Here is a 19,311-nt window from a genome sequence, read left to right as displayed (position 1 = left end):
TTAGCAATTTGTAAAAAACAAATCTATTCTCTAAACAAGAAATCACAACAATATTATTCCAGATAAAGTTAAGTGTTAACAAAGTAAAAAGGAAAGCATGAGAATATTCATGCCAGTCATGGTGACTGAAATCAGGTTATCTTTTGAGGGGAAAAATAACCCAGATTAGAAATGAAACTGGGCAGACTTCCCATTCTGTGCAAAAATTGAAAATTTGAGATTGTGCACCAGTACATCCAGGAGTAACACAAAACACTCCTTGAATCAAGGGTCATAAATAAACACTTGTCAGAGAAAATTAAAAGAAATTAATATCATCATAAAAATAGGAAATTACTTTCATATTCAACATACTGGTCAAACATTTTCTCACCAGAGAGCTTCTACCACAAGGATATTTAAAAGAATATTTAAAATTCACCACTCACTATCTTGGCTATTAAACATATACTCTCAGAATGGTACTATCCAATGATAGTTACTGAACAAACAGAAGTGTTTCCTTTACAAATGACAGGTATTTTAAAATGGTAGGTAAGATATCTTTGAGTTCAAAATTTAAAAGTCATTTAGTTTTGAACAAAAACACATTCCCTACCCCTGGGTATTACAGTTCACCAGCTTAATTCAGGGATTTAAAAATAGTGAATCAGGTTAGGCGCAGTGGCTTACACCTATAATCCTGGGAGGATCACCTGAGGCCAGGAGTTTGAGGCCAGCCTGCACAACAAAGTAAGAGCCTCAACTTTACAATAAATAAATAAGCCAGCCAGTGAGCATAGTAGCATGTGCCTGTAGTCCTAGCTACTCGAGAGGCTGAGGCAGGAGGATTGCTTGAGGTCAGGAGTTCAAGACCAGCCTGCGCAACACAGCAATACCCTGTCCGTAAAAACAACAATACTTCCAAAAACCAGTGAATCAAAAGCTTTATAGCATTTGATTATATTATGCTTTATAGTAGGAGCCCGTAAAAAAAAAACTATTCTTTTTGCACCAAGCTATAAGTACCCTGAAGTTAAGAACAAGGTCATAATAACCTGTGTTTCCCGCAGTGACCAGGAAAAAGCAGTGCATGGGTTAACACATTCCGTACCTACTATAATATGCATCATCCAAGGCACTTTACATTTATTTAATTCCACAATAAGCTTATAAATTAGGAATTATGATCTCCATTTTTCAAGAGAGGAAAGGTGACTTACTCAAAGAAATTTTTATTCAGATGGACTCACTCTTTTCAATACACTTTGTTTAGTTAACTTAAAAATTTTTTGTATTTTAAATTTTTGTGGGTACATAGTAGGTGTATATATTTAAAGGGTAATGAGATGTTTTGATACAGTCACGCAACGTGAAATAATCACATCATGGAGAATGGGGTATCCATCCCTTCAAGCACTTATCCTTTGTGTTACAAAGGATCCAATTACACTTTTAGTTACTTTAAAATGTATAATTATGGTATTAATGATAGTCACTCTGTTGTGCTATCAAATAGGGTCTTATTCATTCTTTCTATTGTTTTTTGTACCTATTAACCGGTAACACCATCTCCCCAACCCCTCATTACCCTTTAGTAACAAGTTAACTTTAGTTAACTTCTTATTTAAAAAATGATCCCCAATTTATTTTATTTTCCACTGAGAAGTAACTACTTTGTGGGTAACCAAATAAATAGTTGTGAACTTGAACTCAAAAGTCACTAGTAAAATATTTGGTCAAAATAATTTAATTACAGATATACAAATGGCAAACAGGCATACGAAAGGGTACTCAACACCACTGATGAGAGAAATGCAAATCAAAACTACAATGATACATCATCTCACCCCAGTTAAAATGGCTTATACTCAAAAGACAGGCAATAACAAGTGCTGGGAAGCATGTGGAGAAAAGGGAACTCTCGTACACTGTTAGTGGGAATGTAAATCAGTAAAACCACTATGGAGAACAGTTTGGTGGTTCCTCAAAAAAACTGAAAATAGAGCTATCATATGATCCAGCAATCCCACTGCTAGGTATATACCCAACAGAAAGGAAAACTGTACAAAGAGACATCTGCACTCACACTTTTGTTGTAACACTATTCACAACAGCCAAGATTTGGAAGCAACCTAAGTGTCCATAAACAGATGAATGGATAAAGAAAATATGGTACATATACACAATGGAGTATTATTCAGCCAAAAAAAAGAATGAGATCCTGTCATTTGCAAAATAATGTAATTATACTTTTACCCTGGACTTTTTATATTATGAGGAAATAACATTACATTTATTGGTTACCTGCAGTGGGTGAGGCATTTATACATGTTATATTATGCTATCTTATTTAATCCTCACAATAACCCAATAAAATATTCCTTTAGAGGAGGAAACGGTGACTCAGAAGTGCAGAGTCTTGCCTAAGGTCATACAAGTAAACAGAACACATCACTCACTTCTTATGAGAGAAATCTCACTGTAAGTGATAACCCAACTGGCAGCTTTTCTTCTTAGAACATGTAATTTTCTCTCCGGGACTCCATCCTAAATATTTAATTTATATAATCATATTACTAGAGTATCTCAAATATTTATTTACATAATTAAAAGCACTCAAATCATAGGGCTCCAAAATGTATTTCAAAATAAGTTCTGTTAAAGTAATATATTTCTTAGTCACTTTGTGGTTTATTGCACTTCCGGAACCAGCTATTGATAAACTTCCTCTTTTTCTACAGAAACTATTTCAGTTTGCTACAGGAACATTTTAAATCTGAATTGAACCACCCATTTTCCTTTCTTAGCCAAATCACCAAAATGTCCAGTTAGAACAAGAATTTAGCATTCTGCAAAAGAAGTTAACAGCTGAGGTAAGAAAATTTTCACACAATTTGGTTTGATCTTGCTTTATATAAAATTTATTTTAAAAACTGTCATTAGTGTTTTAAACTTAAACTCTGATAGTCTAAAGATGTCTATAACAGGTTTTTGTGGTTTTCTTGCATAGAATTAAAAAATACTCAGTGTTCAGCTTGCCTTAGAAAAATATTTTCACCTAGGTTTGTATAAGACCTTTTAAGTTTATTTAATCACACACACACACACACACACACACACACACACATATATATATTTTTTTGAGATAGAGTCTTGCTCTGTCTCCCAGGCTGGAGTGCAGTGGCACAATCTCAGCTCACTGCAACCTCCACCTCCTGGGTTCAAGCAATTCTCCTGCTTCAGCCTCTCAAGTAGCTCGGATTACAGGCGCCCACCACCACGCCTGGCTAATTTTTTTGTATTTTTAGTAGAGATGGGGTTTCACTATGTTGCCCAGGCTGGTCTCCTACTCCTGACCTTGGGTGATCCGCTTACCTCGGCCTCCCAAAGTGCTAGGATTACAGGAGTGAGCCACCGCTCCCAGCCACAATCATATTTGTTAACCTTAGTTTTAGAATTAAAAAGAAACTATAGCCATGGCAGATAAAGCTAAGGGTTAGAAATAGAACTAGATTCCACAGGCTATGACTGAATTTATAACCTCCAAAATATTAATTGTTAAAAGTTCTAATGTACTTTTTATAGAATTTTCCTGTACATAATATAATGCATAAATTAAAATTTTTGTATCCCCTTTAGTTTGCATAGTAAGAATGGTCACCTTCACTTAATTTAGAAAGAAAAAGAAATCAGATGTGGTATTTGATTATTATTATTATACATGCTTTATTTTTTACATATAGATTTTATATTTAATAATGATGACATGAAAACATTATGGCTCATTTTAAAAGCTTACTAAGCCAAAAATGTTAGTCAATAATCAAACATGCACGCGTATATTAATATCATCTACGTGTTTATGTCACATTATCTGAGACTTTAGAACATAGTATAAGACAGAAGAAACCCACAGAATAAACAATAGAAAATTGTTAATATGCATAAAAGATGCTTGCTGTGGGTAAAATGGGCAAATAAAAACTGCAAAGAGTATTTTACGTAGACTTGTAATTTCAGGGAATAATATGTTCATAGTGGGTGATATCGCATTTCAACACTTAATAAATATTCATGACTTTCTCTTAGAAGGATTTCTTCTAAGTAATTACTGTGGAAGTCAGAAAATAAAGATATTTATCTCTTTTTCAGATTAGGCTTGTCTATATATTTTTCTGCTTCTAATATTTAGTTTATTTCATTATGCATAAAGTCATAAAATTATATTAAATTTTTTTCACTGTCATATTTCATAAAATTAAAAAATTTCCCATCAATCCTTATGGTGTGTTTTTGTCATAGAATCCCATACTTTTTTTTTTTTTTTTTTTTTTTGAGATGGAGTCTCCCTCTGTCACCCAGGCTGGTGTGCAGCGGCACCATCTTGGCTCACAGGCTCACTGCAACCTCTGCCTCCCAGGGTCAAGAGACTCTTCTGCCTCAGCCTCCTGAGTAGCTGGGATTACAGGCACCCACCACCACGCCTGGCTAATTTTTTGTATTTTTGGTAGAAACGGGGTTTCACCATGTTGGTCAGGCTGGTCTTGAACTCCTGACCTCAAGTGATTGGCCCACCTCGGCCTCCCAAAGTGCTGGGATTACAGGCAGGAACCACTGCGCCTGGTCCCATACATGTTTTTAAAGGGTTAGTCCCAAATCTAAAGTTTACTAGTAGTGCCTGTGTTTTCCAGCTAATTCCTACATAATTCTACTTAGAAGGAAACTTTAATTCTCATTAAGTTTGAATTGAGAAACATAAATCTGATGCCTTTCAATGTCCAAGCTTTAAAAAAAAAAATCACCACAAAATTTTCAGTAAACTTACTAAATATGACACTTTATAGAAACCATTCAAAATTCTTATAATAGTTTTCGTAGAATCAGGACTAAAATGGGTTTTCAGGTATTTCTTTCCTACCCTTTATCTAAGACTACCTACAAGTGTTATTTACATGTAATTCCCACCAACTCACATCTCCTTCCTTCATAAAGCATTTCTATTTCATAACTTTTCTATGAAAGGCAGTATAGCACATACAGTGAAATGTGATAGAAAGAAATGGTTCTGGCACAAGATTAGCATGATTTTTGTATTAGTGCCACTACTTAGAGCTGTGATACTGCCAAGTTACCCAACATCGTGGTGTCTCAGTTTCCTTATCTGTAGGATGAAAAAACCACCACCTAGCTAAATAAAATAGGATACTGCTTAGCCTTTGGTGGGTGCTCAGTAAATGGTCACTATCATGATACAAGATGGTCATCAAATACTTCCTATTGTAGTTGAAGGTCAATTTCTCTTTCCACTTTTCCTCAAGATGCAGAATGGCTGGTTTTTTCTTTTACGGTTTCAAAACTTCACTAGTTAGAGATAATACTACTGCTAAATTTTAATCTATTATATTTGCATCACAACTTTTATTATATCAAAGTAATTGATACAGCTATCTATACTTGTCTTTTGTCTAGGATATGCTCTCCAAATCTTGATTCTCTTTAAAAGATAATGGCATACTTCCTAACATATCCAACTTAACAGCATCAATTTTAAATGCTGGACCCTTTAAGTATTTATGCATTATATTTATAAGAACATGTCTATGGCCTGGCTCGGTGGCTCATGCCTATAATTCCAGCACTTTGGGAGGCCAAGGCGGGTGGGTCACTTGAGTCCAGGAGTTCAAGGCAAGCCTGGGTGACATGGTGAAACCCCATGTCTACAAAAAATACAAAAATTAGTTGGGCATGGTGGAGTGCACCTGCAGTTTCTAACTTCTTTAGGGAAGCTGAGGTGTGAGGATCGCTTGAGCCCAGGAGGCAGAGGCTGCAATGAGCTGAGATTGCACCACTGCACTGCAACCCGGGTGACAGAGTGAGACCCTGTCTCCAAACGGAAAAAAAAAAGAACATGTCTTATACACGGGGACTCCTGCTTCACTGTAACTGTCTTTAAAATGTTTAAATTTATGTTTTTCTTTTTAAAATATTCTAAATATTCAGCAAAGAAAAAGAACCAAAATCACAGATTTAAACCTCAAAGTGCCAGCCTATAATAATGAGTAAAAACCGGCATATGAGGGCTGACAAATTTGCTTGAGCAGCAGGCTAAGGGATTTCTGGAAAACTCTATATAAAACGTACACGGGTACATGGGTTATTTGGAATAATTGCTAGGTATGCTTCTGGATAGTGTCAGGGAAAAAAAAAGGGAGAGGATGGTAAGGATACTCACAGCAGACAGGAGAGCCTGAAATGAAAGGTAAATGAATTTGAAAGGATGGTTCATTCTGGTCCTCCATTTTAGAAAGCAAGCTCGTCTTTACTGTCTCCCTGCACTCACAAACACAGGCCAGCCACAACAGAGCAGCATTTTGCCGTTGCTTCTTTCATCTACTTCAATCATCTCCCCCCGCCCCCAACTTCATTTTGCCTACTTCAATCATCTACACTGCCTTCTTGCTAATTATATAACCACTGCTTTTTTTTTCAGCTGTTTATTAACTTTTCTTCTTTTCTGTATCTTCTCTAGTCAATTGACCTTCCTCTTTTCTGTTTGCTGCTTCCTAGAGCTTTTGTTTTTTCTCTTTTGTGTTATTTTGTATTTCTTTGCATTGCCTTTTATGTTATTCTAAATCTTCTTCTCCTTTTTATTCCCCTGCCCAATATTGTTCTTTACCTACAGAAACAATGTTGGTACTTCAGGTACACACCACTTACATATTTTAAAATGTGTATGCTAAATAACCTTCCACACTGGTAGTAATGCTGGCCTCATTACCTCTAGGAAAAAAGTCAGTTTTTTCCACTACCATATTCCCTATTTATTCCTCTTTTAAATCTTTCTTCTCCTTCTCTGGACTACACTGAATTGCCATCATAGAATTCTAATACAGCTTCTAGTATTCTGATGTGGCAGATCCTAGGAGGATAAAAAGCTAACTGAAGAGTGGTAGAAAGTGTTAGGATAGGCAAAAAATGGAATTTGGTTTTAATATTGCCATAACCGTTAACTGACAAGTGAAAATCTCATACATGGAGGGTTCCACCAGCTTACTACTGACAGTAGAGGATAGGAGCCTATCAAAATTGATCTTACAAACTAACCTGGGTTTAAAATTATGTTCCTGTTTGGGCCCTGTCCTTCTCTAATGCCTTTTTCAGCTAACTGAAAAGAGGAACCGTATGGTTTCCTTATTTTAAGCAAAGTCACAAAAGAGGAAACATTTTTGGCTAAAGACAATTCATGGCTTATATTTTCTGATGCTTTGGATAGCATTAAAACAGATTTTTAAAATGAAATTCTGAAGAGAATAACATTTTCTAAAGAAGTCCCCCCGTCTTTTTTTGTAATCTATAAGAATAATGGGTAGGAACTGCATGGATGATGACCATCCAGAGATTATTCAAATCCCTATATCTATGCCAAAAGTGTTCAAATTTTCCCTTTTAAATCTTTTGCAAAATGGATAAAAAGCAGAATTTATTAACTCAGATTTCACTGCCTCTGCTTATATTCTGGTAGAAGTACTAGTAAAAAGCAAAAACTAAAATGGAAAGGAATCAAGAAGCCCAATACAAGTTAAATGTTTACTGTGCTCCTAATATATAAGGCATTAACTACAAAGAAATCAAAATATAAAAACATGAGGCAATAAAGGGTAGCAGAAAGAACGTATGCTTTGGAATCAGGTGGCCCTGGGTACAAACTCCCAATCTGTCACTTAGAGTGGTATAACATCAGGCAAACTGCTTAACTCATTTGACGCTGTCTCTTTATCTGTAAATAAGGGATCCCTTTACCTTCCTTATAAAGTCATTTGAAGGTTCTGTGAAATAAAGTATGCAAAACTGGGATAGTACAACACATAATATGCTCTAGATAAGTATTTTTCTTTCTCCTTTCTGCCTTCTTCAAGGTTCTTTATAATCTTGTTCAAGGAAGTAGGTATAGGAAAATGTGAAAAGTAAACACAATTACTTAAGAGAATAGAAGTGTGAGTGAGATATATACACGAATTATGTAAGGAACCATAAAAACAATAAATGAGAGCTAGGGGGAATTCAGTAAATGACTGATCTGTTTGGGCTGTAGTCAGTCACAGAGAACTTGGGTTAAGAAGGGGAATTTAAACTGAGGTCTGAAAGATGAGGACAGATTCAGATATGCAGCCAGAAAGAGGAAGAGGCTAGGTCTGGAAGAAAAATAAAAAAAAGAACACCCTTGAGAAGGGTAAAAAACAGCATAAAAGTGTCTGTTTAGCAGGAAAAAAGCGTGTGTTTAGAAAGTATGCAAGGTGGGAAAGGGATGCATTTGGCTGGATAAGAAGTTTCAGTCATGATACGTGAATCTGGACTGGTTAACTCAAGCCATAAGGAAGAAAACTCAATTTAGAAGTTTTATCTTAACAGGCCAGGCGTGGTGGCTCATGCCTGTAATCCCAGCATTTTGGGAGGCTGAGGCGGACAGATCACTTGAGGTCAGGAGTTCGAGACCAGTCTGGACAACATGGTGAAACCCTGTCTCTACTAACAATACAAAAATTAGCCAGGTGTGGTAGTGTATGCCTACTGTAGTCCCAGCTACTCGGGAGGATGAGGCACAAGAATCGCTTGAACCCAGGATGTAGAGGTTGCAGCGAGACAAGATTATGCCACTGCACTCCAGCCTGGGTGACAGAGCGAGACTCTGTCTCCAAAAAAAAAAAAAAAAAAAAAAAAGGAAGTTTTATCTTAACAGAAATTAAACCCTCAAGCAAGGCAGTAGTAACCTGATCATGCACGCTTTTAAGATTAATTCAGCAGTGTGCAGGAGAGTTCAAAGGAGAACTGTTTTAAAATTTAGGCTTGAATTATTCGTATAGGGAAAAAAATCACATATCTTTTCTTCTACTAAAACAGGGCCATTTATCATCACTGTGTACCAAGTGGTAGAGGAGTAAGCAATGATAATGCTGTTTAGATATGCTGAAAAGGTAATTTGTAAAACCTTTATTGCACCTTCCAACAGAACATCAAATCTCTCTAAATATAGGCTTATGAGTCAGAAGAACTATAGTTTCTAATCATGTATACCAATATCTAACACCCTAAGATTTTCTATTCCCTAATGTTAAGAGATAACCAAATAGTTGCCATTGTGTTTGATGATGTGCAAAACAAGTATATTATACCAAAAGTTGCAAATTGTCTCAGTAGAACTCCTCACTTTAGAGGAAAGGCAATTGAGAACAGGAAAGGTTAAGCAACTAGTTCTCATGGTTAGACAGGTAGTTAGATGGGAGAAGTAGAACTGAAACTTAACTCTCCAAGTTTTAGCATCTACCACATCCCAGAAAAAGCCCTACCTGCCAAACTTTCATATGTGCCTTATTTTCCTGTGCCCACATTGTTGCTCTCCCTGGCTGGAAATTTAATTAGTTCTTATAGACTTTTAAAATTCAGTTCAAGCTTTACTTCACTGAAGCCTTCCCAGGTTAGGTTAACTTCTCTGTACATCTCCTGCATACTTTTATGAGAAAGCTTATCAAATTATTGTAATTGGGCCAGGCGTGGTGGCTCACACCTGTAATCCCAGCACTTTGGGAGGCCAAGGCGGGCAGATCACCTGAGGTCAGTTCTCGAGCAGCCTGGCCAACACGGTGAAACCCCGTCTGTGCTAAAAATACAAAAATAGGCCAGGCATGGTGATGTGTACCTGTAATCCCAGCTACTTGGAGGCTGAGAGAGGAGAATCAGTTGAATCCAGGAAGCGGAATTTGCAGTGAGCCCAGATTGTGCCACTACACTCCAGCCTGGGTGACAGAATAAGACTGTCTTGGAAAAAAAAAATTATTGTAATTATTTTTTAGCTTTCTTTCTTTCTTCTTTTTATTTAGAGATGGGATCTTACTATGTGGTCCATGCTGTTCTTGAACTCCTGGCCTCAAACGATCCTCCCATCTTGGCTTCCCAAAGTGCTGGGATTACAGGAATGAGCCACCACGCCTGGCCTTTACTGTTTGCTTCAATCACTAGAATCTGAAACACTTAAAGGCAGTGACTCTCTTTTTTTTTTTTTTTTTAAATCTCCTAAACCTAGAACAGAGCTCCACACAAATGTGGCATTTACCAATAGATGAATGAAAGCAGCAGCAGGACTACTTGACCAACTGGATTGAATTTACTCCACCAGATTCAGAGATCACTCTAGGATTTTAAGCCTAGGACTCTGAGTTGAATTGAATTCTTTAAAAATATGTAATATTAACATAAGGCTACCATGCTACAGAGACACTGAGGATGCTGCAAAGATTACTAATAGACTCTGTGCCTAAGAAACTTAGTGGTACCATTAACAGATACAGAGAAGTTGGGAGAAGAGTCAGCTGTCAGTTGTGAGGGTAAAGATGAACTCCATTTTAAATATGTTGAATTTGCTGATAGTGGGAGATATCTATATCTATATCTATATCTATCTATCTATATAAAATATGGAAAAATCCACCAAGAAGTCACACAAATAGAATTAGGACAAAGAAGATGTAGGCTGGAGGTACAGGTTTAGGAATTGTGGCATAAAGCTGAGAACTAAAATCTTACAGAATCAGGAACAAAGAAAAGTAGGTAAGGGTGAGGACTGAATATCAATTAACCATATTTAGGAGGCAGAAGAAAAAGAGCTAGTGAGAGTAACATGAAAGGAAGACTGATTACAAAAAGCTACTTGAATATTAGTGAAGGAACAGTAGTGTCTAATGTGGTCAAGGAGGGGAGGGGAGAGAAGAAATAAAGAACAATTAGATTAGGTAACAGATGATCACTGGTGTTCTTCAAGGCAGGAGAATCAATATATTTCTAGTAGAAAATGGTGAAAAAAGGTAGAGAACACATGGATCCAGCATATAGAGCCTATGCGTTTTGAGAAGTATGACTAAGTGAAGTACTGAAATATAATGAAGCTAGAGGGGCAGCAGAGCCAAGTACAGAACTTGTATTAATAAAAGAAGAGAGATCACTGCTTATGAGGTCCAAATGCTGTATGATGGGTTAGAGTATATCCAAGAGTTGTTACACCAAACCTACAGTGTATCAAGTCTAAATTAGGAATAATAACTACTAATCAACTACTACTAATTAGGAATAATGTCTACCTACTTTATGCCAGGAATCATAATGAAAAGTCAAATTTTTAACCAGACACCAATGACGCCTAACTGTCTTTCTCTTTCATTATAAACCCGCTATAGATAACGAGGAAATATTCTGAAATGGATCCCAAATATTTCATCTTAATTTTGTTTTGTGGACACCTAAACAATACATTTTTTTCAAAGACAGAGACAATTACAACAGAGAAGCAGTCACAGCCTACCTTACTCACATCATCAATGTCACATGTATTGGCTAATTCTCAAAACACAACAGGGAATCCTTTGGGTCAACCAACACAATTCAGCAACACTTTTTCTGGACAATCAATATCACCTGCCAAAGTCACTGCTGGACAACCAACACCAGCTGTCTACACCTCTTCTGAAAAACCAGAAGCACATACTTCTGCTGGACGACCACTTGCCTACAACACCAAACAACCAACACCAATAGCCAACACCTCCTCCCAGCAAGCCGTGTTCACCTCTGCCAGACAACTACCATCTGCCCATACTTCTACCACACAACCACCAAAGTCATTTGTCTATACTTTTACTCAACAATCATCATCTGTCCAGATCCCTTCTAGAAAACAAATAACTGTTCATAATCCATCCACACAACCAACCTCAACTGTCAAAAATTCACCTAGGAGTACACCAGGATTTATCTTAGATACTACCAGTAACAAACAAACCCCACATAAAAACAATTATAATTCAACAGCTGCCATACTAATTGGTGTACTTCTGACTTCTATGTTGGTAGCTATAATCATCATTGTACTTTGGAAATGCTTAAGGAAACCAGTTTTAAATGATCAAAATTGGGCAGGTAGATCTCCATTTGCTGATGGAGAAACCCCTGACATTTGTATGGATAACATCAGAGAAAATGAAATATCCACAAAACGTACATCAATCATTTCACTTACACCCTGGAAACCAAGCAAAAGCACACTTTTAGCAGATGACTTAGAAATTAAGTTGTTTGAATCAAGTGAAAACATTGAAGACTCCAACAACCCCAAAACAGAGAAAATAAAAGATCAAGTAAATGGTACATCAGAAGATAGTGCCGATGGATCAACAATTGGAACTGCTGTTTCTTCTTCAGATGATGCAGATCTGCCTCCACCACCTCCCCTTCTGGATTTGGAAGGACAGGAAAGTAACCAATCTGATAAACCCACAATGACAATTGTATCTCCTCTTCCAAATGATTCTACTAGTCTCCCTCCATCTCTGGACTGTCTCAATCAAGACTGTGGAGATCATAAATCTGAGATAATGCAATCATTTCCACCGCTTGACTCACTTAACTTGCCCCTGCCACCAGTAGATTTTATGAAAAACCAAGAAGATTCCAACCTTGAGATCCAGTGTCAGGAGTTCTCCATTCCTCCCAACTCTGATCAAGATCTTAATGAATCCCTTCCACCTCCACCTGCGGAACTGTTATAAATATTACAACTTGCTTTTTAGCTGATCTTCCATCCTCAAATGACTCTTTTTTCTTTATATGTTAACATATATAAAAAGGCAACTGATAGTGAATTTTGATTTTTATTCAGGAACTATCTGAAATCTGCTCAGAGCCTATGTGCATAGATGAAACTTTTTTTTAAAAAAAGTTATTTAACAGTAATCTATTTACTAATTGTAGTACCTATCTTTAAAGTATAGTACATTTTACATATGTACATGGTATGTTTCAATAATTTAAGAACTCTGAAACAATCTACATATACTTATTACCCAGTACAGTTTTTTTCCCCCTGAAAAGCTGTGTATAAAATTATGGTGAATAAACTTTTATGTTTCCATTTCAAAGACCGGGGTGGAGAGGAATAAGAGACTAAGTATATACTTCAAGTTTTAAATTAATACCTCAAGTATTAAATAAATATTCCAAGTTTGTGGGAATGGGAGATTAAAATGCATGTTTGAGAATAGAGAAATTTTCTTCTTGGTTTCATTGCAAAGAGTAAAACAAACATGTTAAAACATCAACTGAAGGGTTGGGTTAGGAACATTTACCCTGAAAAAAATATGAGGATGCATCATAAAATGTAAATATTTTCCTATCATGTTGGGGGGGCACAAATTTTAAAACTGGCATCTTTACAAGTTTCTTCTTTATAAACACCCAAACAAAATCAAGTTTTATAAAGCAAAAAAAAGGAAAAGAAGACTATGGCTTCGTTCTAAATACGGGTGACTTTGGGTGATTTTTTTTCAGGAAAAGAGACTATCAAAACACAGATGATTCTCAACTTTTTACTAAACTTATACTTTCTGATGCGATCCACTCTTAAATCACCTTTCTTACACAGAATTTCATCTTTATCCATTATCTGACAATCGGTAAGTCTGAGTTATTAGAGTAGGCATGGGCCCAATCTTTGTCAAAGTCAAGAGTGGTCATCAGCCTATACTTTTGGGGATGCCAGCCTTTGTCTGCAGAAGTGCTCCTTTGCCCAACAAGCACATATTCTTCCTCATTAGTCCCATCTAACTCCAGGGGGAAACAAGCACTTAGAATAAAATGGTAGCCCAGTCTTGGAGAATCACTCATAGTTCTGGGATTTTCAGAATAGAACATAGCATTTATTCATAGCACTGGCATTCATGACATTAACAAAGCTCCATATTTAATAAGAACCAGTAGGGTTTTGGACACAGGAATTTTACATACAATGTTTTTCCTAAAATCTTTCAAGCCATCTTTACTGACCATTAATTTTTTAATCTATAGAAACACTTCCTTGAGCTTCTTACTTTTCCTGAATAAGCATGATACTTATTGTCATATTACATCTTTTGTCTTCCTCATTAAAAAGTTTCTTTCATGTATTCTTCAAAGTTAGTACTTTTGTTCGAGACAGAGTCTCACTCTGTCGCCCACGCTGGAGTGCAGTGGCATGATCTTGGCTCATTGCAACCTCCGCCTCCCACGTTGAAGGGGTTCTCCTGCCTCAGCCTACTGAGCAGCTGGGACTACAGGCGTGCACCACCACGCCGGGCTAATTTTGGTATTTTTTTTTTTTAGTAGAGACGGGGTTTCACCATATTGGCCAGGCTGGTCTTGAACTCCTGACCTCGTGATCCACCTGCCTCGGCCTCTCAAAGTGCTGGGATTACAGGCGTGAGCCACCGTGCCCGGCCCAAACTTAGTACTTTTAAAGCTAATTTCCCCAGCAGCAATCTGGAGTTGAGAATTTCCTATTATTCTTTTTAATTTTAAGAATTTTTGTTATGGTAAATAAGATATGTTTTTATACTTGGCCAAGTCTTTGACATGCCTTAAATCATCATAACTGTTCTCATTTTATATTTATGACAGTTACTTAATGGGCTCGTTCCACATTTTTGCCCCTTTTTACCACCTTCTTTCCTGAAAGAAATACAGGGAAAAATAGGGAAATACCAATTTTCTTAGATTAAACGGGAGCTGATTAGCTGACCATAGTGTTGTCTGATATCTTTAAGTACTTTTAAAGGGAGGTTTTCTCTTTCTGTTCTTTGTATAACAGGACAGACTACTGGCAGCAGCCGGGTTTTTATGTTGTCTTTTTTCCTTTTATTTTTTTTAAAGAAATTCTTTGCTGGGGGAAGAATAATTCACATTTAACTGCATGTAATTTTCCCCAGTGAGGTCAGTGGAAGCTGAGCAGCCAAACAGTGGCAATCCTTGCTTAATCAGCAGGAAGAGATACAGACTAATAAACGCAGGACAGAAGAAAATGCTGGAACAAAGAAAAATCTTTTAGAGAAAAGATTAAAGAACTAAGATCCAGAAGAGAAAGTTTATTTCATGAATACTGCAAAAGAATAAGGCACAGGGGAATAAAAGGTAGATTAAAGTTCACACCACATACTAGTGGTGCTCTTAACCAAAATAGCATTAACCAGAGTCAGACACAACCCTGAAGACCATTTGGTTCAACTCCTTTTGTTTGTTAACTACTGAGAAAACAGGACCAGAGAAAGTAAGTGATGGGCTCAGAAGTGGTATTAAAAGCTGAGTTTGCTCCCTGACTATTGGTTCAACACTCTTTTCACTAATATAGGACCAAAGAGCACCTACATCATGCACTGAAACATACGTATATCACATAAGTCTTCTATTTGGTGTGAGTGGTGAGGGACACAAATGAATTAGATGAGGGTGATCTTTAACTGTTGTTCTTACCTAATTCTGATCAAAAAGTAAAGTAGCACCTTTGGGAACCTATAACTAAAACACTGTGGTACCGGTATATGACTAAACAAACAGATCAATGGAACAGAAGAAAAAGTCCAGAAATAAATATCAAATCAGTGGAAACAAGCATTGGAACAATTGGATAGACATCTGGAAAAAAGAAAAAATTTGATCCATACTTCACACTATATTGGAACACCAAGGACCAGAGTTCTAAATATAAACCATGAAATTATACAAGCAATAGAAGAAAATATGAGTAAATTCCTTTATAATCTGGAAGCGGGAAAAAACCTTCCTAGCTGAGACTCAAAATCCAGAGGCAATGAAAAGGGAAATCAAATTATATGAAACTTTTAAATATCACACACATGCAAGTGCGCATTACACACAGACACACACACCTCACCATAATAAAGCCAAAAGACAAATGGCAAGGCAAACTGGAAAAAAAATTAAAACTTAAATCAAGACAAAGTGCTAATACCTCTAAAATTTAAAATGCTCCTAATATGGGGCGGGTAGGGGAAGACCCAAAACACAACTTTTAATAGTGCAAAACATTAAGACATTTACAGGAGAAAACATTTAAATGGTCTTTAAACATATGTAAAGACATATACTCCCCCTCATAATTACAGAGATGCATTTAAAATTAGATGGAGATACTTGCCTATCAGATGGACAATAAATCCCAAAGTTCAACAACAAAGTATACAGTGAGACTGTATAGAACCCGACACCACGATACACTGTTGGTGGGACTGCAAAATGGTATAATCAATGGAGAGGAATTTAGTAATGTCTGGAAAAATTCCAAATGCATTTACCCTTTTACCCAGCAATCCTACTTCTAGGAATCTTTTTCAAAGATTTACTGGCAAACATATAAAATTATTTAGGTACAAGGGTATTCACTGTGGCATTATTCGTAACAGTAAAAGTCTGAAAAACCCAGATGCCCACCAATAGGGGACTGGTTGAATAAGCCATGGTACATTCCCAAATGGAGTACTATGGATCAAACAATGAATTATACAGATACCTATATACTGATATGGAGTGATACTCAAGATACAGTAAGAAAAGAAGAACAAGTTATCTAACAGTATGTATATATGTCACCTTTTATATTACAAGGGGGGATAAGAACATACCATACATATGCTTACTTTTTTTTAGGTTTTCAAAAAGAAATGTTAATGATACAACGAAAAGCTAATAAAAACAGTCACTAATAGGAGAAGGAAGGAAATAGGATGGAAAAGACAGAGAAGCAAGATTTATCTGAATATACATTGTTATATATATAATTTTGACTTGTGATCCTGAAAAGCTGAAAACTGAAACAAAGTTTATATCAAGTTGGTGATATAAAAATACACAGAAAAGAATTATTTCACATTGCATTAGAACACAGAATTTACTATACACTTTTAGTAAAATAAAGCAAGCAGAGCTACAAACAAATTTTAAACTTTATTCGGTAGTCTATAATCTAATTGTAGCAATCAATACTGGTATTATTTTGAAATTATTGTGAGATGATGCAAATGAGCAATTATGTCAATGATATGAGGAATCACTTATAGAAAATATGGGGGACAGAAGAACAAATCAAATCTTCCCAAAGAGTCAAAGAGAAAACTCCAAGATGAGAGACATTTTAGGAAATAATAGACTGAGTTTTGGCAACAAGCCAGTGGCATAAAGAAAAAAAGGAGTAGGGAGGTGGGCAAAGAAACTGATTCATTTGGATTTTGACTTGGTAATTTCTATGTTGTTATTTCTTTCATGCTTTTAAAATACTTTATTGAGTACTCTCAGTTGTATTCAGCAGGAAAATCAGTCTAAATAGCCAACCATATTACCAAAAATAAACAATATCTGACTCTCAAGCATAGCAAATGTTATCTATAATAATGGAAAACTGAAACCACTGATTAGCGTGGGATAGCTATTCCTTGGCAGATGCTTTGTGATACCTTTCACAATGTTGGGGTAATATATCCTAGGACACAAAAGAATACGTAAATTAATTTACTGCTTAATCTAGAATGTAAAAGTTGCCTAACTATCATTACTGACCTAGACAGACTAATAGAAAATGTAATGAGTCTGAACAATATTTAAAATAAGTTGTAACACATACTTATGCCTCTAAAAAATATTCTTTTTTTGAGTAACAGTAATACGGTATTATTTTATTTCATGAGAATTTCTTTTATTTATTTATTTATTTTTTATTATACTTTAAGTTTTAGGGTACATGTGCACAACATGCAGGTTAGTTACCTATGTATACATGTGCCATGCTGGTGTGCTGCACCCAGTGTAAGAGATTGTTACAATTCAAATATATTGAAATGATCTCCCTTTTTCTTTTTGAGAATTTTACAATAATCTTTGAATAATATGAAGCAATTTGGTATGTCCCAAACTTGAAATGAGAAACACTGCCACTACTATTGCACTGGAATTTTCTATTATATACAACAGAAACTAAACTTGAAACAGCCTAAACCCAAATTCATTTGACTCCATTAATGAAGTAATATGTCCTTTCTTTCAAACAAAAGTACTGTTAAGTGTAATGAAAATGCATAACTCTACTTCTACACTGACTTAATGAGGTTTCCTAAAATTAAGAGATTTAAGTGGTCGGTAAATTGACCCTCAGTCACATCTTTAGAAGTGCAGCAGTGTATATATGAGCTTAAATAGAACTCTAAATGTCAATGCATTCCCTATTTCCACAATATTGCTGAATGTAGTATTTTTAACACATTACTTTTAAGCACTATGATTGATGGCTGGTTTCCTAAATCCACAGTAAGAATCCAATTGAGAGTTCAACTGAACCCTCAAAGTAAAGTGGCAATAAAGCACCCAATCAACAATAAATTTCTATGTTGCGGACTCTTAAAATGCAGATACTTTTCGAGGAACATTAGTTTTATACAAAAGGTGGCTCCTAGAGTATAGTTTCTCTTGTAAGAAAATAAACTTCAGATTTTAATACAACAAATTCTATTTGTGGTATAATCTAAATAATGCTAATATAATTTAGAGAAAAACAAAGGATTTAGTAACAAGGCATAAAGAGACTTTCCTTACACATAACATGCTAAATATTACTCGTTTTTAAATGGTGCCACTTGGTAACGAAAATACTGTAACTTTATTTGCTTTCTTTAAACTTGCCATTCTGGAAATCAGATTTGTGTTTTAACAGATTTACACAAGCAGTCCACTGAAGAGTGGAGCAAAATTTATCATAAATCTGATCTCACTTTATAAAACTCATGATGAAAAATTTTCCTTTTATATTATTTCATGTAATTTTAAAACTATAAACTACTTTCCCAGAAAGATGAAATGTGCAACACTCTCAAATCACCTAAATTGATACTGCTATTCTTAAAACATAAAATCAAATAAATGGTCATTCATATAGCACCAAAAATGTCTTTGGAAAAAACAATACTCATATCCACTTACCACCCAAGGTTGCATAAAGAAAAAAAACTTTAACTCCAAATATATAAAATAAAACATGTTTATTTTACATAGGAACTGATAATCTGAAGTATAAGATGCAAATTTCCAAATGTATCCTGGCTTGTGTGTAGCCTTGGTCAAACGATCCATTGTATCAGAAAGATAAAGAAAAAATAATCGTATTTCAGTACTTCTATACATCCTAAAAGGGAAGACGGAACACTTAAGTGGTTGATAAATTTGAAAAGCTGATTAAACATAATAATCACCATGTTGGGGGAAGACATAAAAGTCATAAAACAGATTTTTTATAATATTAAAAAAGTGACATGAAAATTATACAATTTTAGAAAGGAATATAAAAAGGCAGGAGTTAAAAAATAGTGGGACTAATATCATAGAAAACTATCCATGAGGAAGGTCAAATTTATTTTCAACATGTAAAAAGGATAAAGAGTAGAGGTATTTTAAAAATTCACAGATTCTTAATGA

The 19,311-nt window shown here is 35.6% G+C and overlaps 2 protein-coding genes across 15 annotated transcripts in view; one reads left to right on the top strand and one right to left on the bottom strand.

Annotated features, from left to right (window-relative positions):
• Positions 1 to 19,311, bottom strand: part of NF1 (neurofibromin 1) — a 260,201-nt gene that overhangs the window by 57,080 nt on the left and 183,810 nt on the right. The window lies entirely within an intron of this gene.
• On the top strand, positions 494 to 13,072 carry EVI2B (ecotropic viral integration site 2B). Of its 3 annotated transcripts, none has more exons than XM_004041972.5 (2): positions 494 to 2,855; positions 11,208 to 13,072. In XM_004041972.5, the coding sequence occupies exon 2, from the start codon at positions 11,229 to 11,231 to the stop codon at positions 12,573 to 12,575; it is 1,347 nt and encodes a 448-aa protein (XP_004042020.3). In that variant the 5' UTR covers positions 494 to 2,855; positions 11,208 to 11,228; the 3' UTR covers positions 12,576 to 13,072. The 3 variants fall into 3 exon arrangements, with proteins under 3 accessions (XP_004042020.3, XP_018882454.3, XP_063561914.1); XM_019026909.4 differs by lacking the exon at positions 494 to 2,855 and adding an exon at positions 8,836 to 8,954; XM_063705844.1 differs by lacking the exon at positions 494 to 2,855 and adding an exon at positions 9,866 to 10,361.

The sequence above is a fragment of the Gorilla gorilla genome, chromosome 4 (genome assembly GCF_029281585.2).
Source record: "Gorilla gorilla gorilla isolate KB3781 chromosome 4, NHGRI_mGorGor1-v2.1_pri, whole genome shotgun sequence".
Classification (NCBI taxonomy): domain Eukaryota; kingdom Metazoa; phylum Chordata; class Mammalia; order Primates; family Hominidae; genus Gorilla; species Gorilla gorilla.
Note: the sequence above shows the minus strand (reverse complement) of the source record. Positions and strands in the feature narration are given on the sequence as shown.